This window comes from Conger conger, chromosome 7, assembly GCF_963514075.1.
Source record: "Conger conger chromosome 7, fConCon1.1, whole genome shotgun sequence".
Lineage (NCBI taxonomy): Eukaryota > Metazoa > Chordata > Actinopteri > Anguilliformes > Congridae > Conger > Conger conger.
The window spans coordinates 63085703-63090702 of NC_083766.1; the positions used below are offsets into that span (position 1 = coordinate 63085703).

At 46.0% G+C, this 5000-nt stretch overlaps 1 protein-coding gene across 2 annotated transcripts in view; it reads right to left on the bottom strand.

Moving 5' to 3' along the window:
• The window catches only part of spag7 (sperm associated antigen 7), a 6030-nt gene extending 1635 nt beyond the window's left edge, over positions 1-4395 (bottom strand). Inside the window, exons 1-6 of one of the 2 annotated variants that reach the window (XM_061247811.1) lie at positions 4245-4395; positions 2455-2522; positions 2196-2284; positions 1340-1424; positions 1126-1215; positions 1-43 (exon numbers count right to left, since the gene is read on the bottom strand). The exon at positions 1-43 is cut by the window's left edge and continues 108 nt beyond it. In XM_061247811.1, coding sequence (XP_061103795.1) covers positions 1-43; positions 1126-1215; positions 1340-1424; positions 2196-2284; positions 2455-2522; positions 4245-4329 — 460 coding nt within the window. In that variant the 5' untranslated portion in view covers positions 4330-4395. Of the gene's footprint in view, positions 50-1125; positions 1216-1339; positions 1425-2195; positions 2285-2454; positions 2523-4244 lie in introns of both variants that reach the window. The other variant, XM_061247810.1, reaches the window with a different exon arrangement.
• Between the last annotated feature and the right edge of the window lie 605 nt (positions 4396-5000).

Below are 5000 nucleotides of genomic sequence, written 5' to 3' on the forward strand. Positions count from 1 at the left end.
TCTGTGTCTCCGTCTGATTGGCTGACTGCGCATCCAATGCTGCCTGCTCCTGGGGCAGAGTCAGTGACATCAACAGCGGATTGGTCACATGGGAGCTAAGGTCTCCACACTATATATAGTGAATACAGTGCGAGTGCAAGTGTGTGTGTGTGTGTGTGTGGTGATTGTATAACATAACGTACACAGTGCTTTTATAGTGTGTATTCATAATGTACAAAGAATGTGCATAGTGCACGTGTATCAGTGAGCATTGTAGGTGTAGTGCAGTTCTAGTTTTTGTGTATAGCGTAATGTGAGTAGTAAATGTGTATAGGTCATGTGTGTAGTGTATATGTGTATAGTATGTATAGGTTATGTGTGTAGTGTATATGTGTATAGTATGTATAGGTTATGTGTGTAGTGTATATGTGTATAGTATGTATAGGTTGTGTGTAGTGTATATGTATATAGTATGTATAGGTTATGTGTGTAGTGTATATGTGTATAGTATGTATAGGTTATGCGTGTAGTGTATATGTGTATAGTATGTATAGGTTATGCATGTAATGTATATGTGTATAGTATGTATAGGTTATGTGTGTAGTGTATATGTGTATAGTATGTATAGGTTATATGTGTTTTGTGCATGTGAATAAGTTCTGTGTAGTCTATGTGTGTAGTATATATGTTGTGTGCATGACTTGTGTATAGTGTATGGACTGTATAGTTTGTGTGGAATGTGTACAGCATAACTGTAGAGCATAGTGCGTTTAGTATATAGTGTACAGCGCGTAGTTTATAGTTTGTGTATAATGTATCGTTTATATGAGTATATTGTATGTAGTGTACAGTTTACAATGTGTATAGTTTGTGAGAAATGTATAGTTTATAGTTTTTACGCATATAGTTGTAAAGTGCATTATAGTGTTTAGCTTGTGTGCATATTGTAGTGTACAGTGTATAGTCTTTATGCGTATAGCTGTACAGTGCAGTGTAGTGTTTAGCTCATGAGTGCATATTGTGTAGCTTGTGTGCATATTGTACAGTGTATGTTTATATGTGTATAGTTGTACAGTGCAGTGCATAGGGTTTAGCTTGTGTGTGCATATTGTATAGTGTATATTTATTGTAGGCACAGCGACTCACCCTCAGTCTCCTCCTCTCCTCTGCTTTCTGTGGGTCCCACTCCTCCCCCTTACGGTACGCCTCCAACTCCTCATCTGATGGAGCAAACTCCTGTGTCACGCACGCACACGCACACATGCACGCACACACGCACACACGCACACCGTTAATGTGAATAAAAATGATGGCTTGCAAGGTTTGGTCAGCAGCCGGACTGAATGGTCGTGTGACTGACCTTCTTGAAGATCATGACGTATCGGCTCTCCTCGTCTTCACCAAACGAGAAGGATGTCAGGCCGGCGACCTCCGCCACGTCGTGGCTGAGAGGAGGGAGAGAGAGGAAGAGCAACTGAGCATAGGAGAGAAGGGAAGTCTCCACCTCCATTTCCAGCCAGCAGTGCTGTTATTCTCTGTGTGAACAGACTGCATTTACAGGCCTTTACACACTCACACACTCACACACTCACACACTCACACACTCACACACTCACACACTCACACACTCACACACTCACAGCGCTTTAATTTCACACGCAGGGCTCAGGGACACCTTGGCACACCCAGGGCGGGATCAAACTGGCAACCCTCCGATGCCAGTCGCGGTGTTGGGGGGGGTAGCGCGCGGTGTTGGGGGGGTGTAGCGCGCGGTGTTGGGGGGGGTGTAGAGTGCGGTGTTGGGGGGGTGTAGAGTGCGGTGTTGGGTGGGTGTAGCGCGCGCTGTTGGGTGGGTGTAGCGTGCGCTGTTGGGTGGGTGTAGCGTGCGCTGTTGGGTGGGTGTAGCACGCGCTGTTGGGTGGGTGTAGCGTGCGCTGTTGGGTGGTGTAGCATGCGCTGTTGGGTGGGTGTAGAGTGCGCTGTTGGGTGGGTGTAGAGTGCGCTGTTGGGTGGGTGTAGCACGCGCTGTTGGGTGGGTGTAGCGTGCGCTGTTGGGTGGGTGTAGCGTGCGCTGTTGGGTGGGTGTAGCGTGCGCTGTTGGGTGGGTGTAGAGTGCGCTGTTGGGTGGGTGTAGCACGCGCTGTTGGGTGGGTGTAGAGTGCGCTGTTGGGTGGGTATAGCATGCGCTGTTGGGTGGGTGTAGCGTGATCTCTTACAGGATGCTCCTTTCGATTTTGCTCATGGGGTTATACTTTTTCTTCTGAACAGTGCTGTCCTGGATGAAACTTGACACCTCCTTCTCCATCTGAAGCACAACAACACAGGCCAGTTAGCACTGAGCCATACACACATGCACACCCTGCACACACTCACACTGTGCTCACGCGCACGCGCACGCACACGCGCACGCACACGCGCACGCACACGCGCACGCACAGAGCTTTAACAGCGGGGCGAGCAGGAGGAAGACCCCACCCTTTTTCGGAACTCTGCCTTCTTCTTCTTCTCCTCCTCCTGGATCTTCTTCATTCTGGCCGCTTGTTCTGTGGAGTAGGAAACCACGGTTACCGCCGTTCATTCACTCCTTCCACTCACAGAACACTGCACAGGGTGAGCTCGGCCAGTCTCCAACACCCCCTGTATAGCACCTGCCAACATTTAGGTTTAAAATGTGGGAGATTTTCCCAGGGTGGTGTGTGTTTGTGCGCATACGTGTGTCTGTGTCTTTTACTCGGGCAACAACAGATTTCTAAAATACCTATGAAGGAAGTCAAGAAGGAGAAACAAAAACACTGTAGCGGTGATTTTTTTTTCACAATGAAATTGACGGCGACTACACTGCAGCTTTAAGCTTCGTGGCGTTGCCCCACCGAGTGTTCGCTCCCCTGCGTGCTATTTATCAATCTGCCTCGTGCGCACAGAAACGGGACATATTCTGCCCATATTCACCAAATACAGATTAATGCCTCCACTTGAATGGACAAATTACATCACGTTCCGCAATGCAATTTTTTCCATTTGTAAATTCTATTTAAATTTTATTCAACCGTCCTTTACTTGCCCAGGCAGATTAGGTGGACAAGATGTAGGATTTTGACCATGACACTTGGATTAACGCCATGACCTCAGTAACCTGAGGAACAGCACATTTAACAAATGTGTACCCTGAGCACGCTGTGTTTTTATTTTGTCTAGGGGGAAGAGCGCCCCCTACAAGCCCACCGGCGCATTTTCCTGAGGCGATCTCCTATCCAAGTCCAGGCACCAACTAAACCCAGCCCTGCTTAGCTTCAGCTGCCCACCATCACCGATTCAACAGCAATGGCCGGGATTCGAAATTCCTGCGGTTGGCATTACCGATTTGTAGACTATGCGGTAGTTTCACAGACACAAATTAAGCTTAGTCAGAGTAAATTCAATTGTGAATGGAGATTGCCCATACAAAACTAAATTCAATATAATCCTAAACTAATTTGTATATGTGTCTGTAAAATCATCCCCGTTTCTGTTTATTTATGAGGCTATCTTGCGGTTGCGTCAGTTGCAGTGGACACAATTAAATCCGTCAACTAACAGGAATGCAAAAGCTGTATTTATCAGAAAGGACCGTCAACGGAGTATTAATTCAGCTAGCTTGCTAGTCATACACATTTTTCGGTCATACTGCTAGGTCAATTTAGCCACCTAGCTAGTTAGCAATGAATCGTTGGATTAGCGAATGTTAATGTTATATGCGACTCAAACGAAAGTAGTGAGCTACCGCAATATATTTACTCCAACACAGTAAACATTAACTACACATGCAAATGCTACAATAAAAGCATCACAAATGCAGCGACGCTGAACAAAAATAGTACAAATTGTGGACTACAAGTCCCAGCTGTTACACTTTTACGGAGCCGGAAATGCAATGTGGCCAATGGGTTTACAGAGCAGGTCGCACCACGAGCCAGTCAAACGAAAACGGGGGCTGGCAATTTCCAAAGATTACAAAAATTGACGGCTGGACTGGCCAATCAGGCCGACAGAGCGACTGGCGCTTTGTCCAATAGACAGAAAGAATCGCGGCACAACGACTGAACTCATGTGCGTCGGTTGGCAGCTAGCAAACTCGTTTTCCGCGGAGAGAGAGCAGCAAAGCAGGAGACAAGTTGGGAACGTGCTGCAGTCAACAGATCGGTGTATATTTGGTTTTTTTTCACTCGAAATTGCTTAGAGTATGTCGAGCATATGCGGAGGCAAGTTTAGGTCCGTGTAATACGTACCCCTGGCCTTCCGTCGACTCTCTTGATCGCCGACAGTGGGAGGTTTTTCCATCGAGCTCAAGATCGAGCCCAGGAGGTCCGCCATTTTGGACTGAATGACCAGCACCGGAAGCGGGCTGATTAAAGGGACCCGTTCTGAGCTGTTAAAGGGGAAGTTGACGCAGTCGCACTTTGTGGGGTGCTCTGGATTTTCAGTCGGCTGGAAGAATGCAAAGTTATGATGCCATAACCATTTTTTCACTTGGCCCATAAAACTCAGAGCCATATACAACCAGATGCAACGTTAAAACCACGTACTCACTTTTAGGAATGCACAAAATGCATTATTTCCTGGTGAAATCGGTGCCATACACCATTTTTTGTGTTAATGTAGCCTAATCGTCATGATCGCAATTGTAATGGTTTTAATTCTACAGAAGATTATCTTTCTTTTGACATGTGCTGTGTAAAGACTTTAGAGGTTATTATAGAGGTCAGCACACGACCCGGCGGTTCACTGGCTCAATAAAACCTCACTGTCGCGACGAAGAAGCCAAGACAGTGACGTTTAAACCCGAACAAATTATATGCCAATGTCCATAATCACGTTCGCCCCAGGGGGATCAAAAATAAATATTGTTTGCCAAATGACTTATTCGAAAAAACGAACGGTTACGAAGAACGGGCATAACAATTCCTGCTCATGACAGTACATTACTATCACAGTTAAAATGGTTTATATACTTATGGTTTTATATATATTCATTGATAATTATA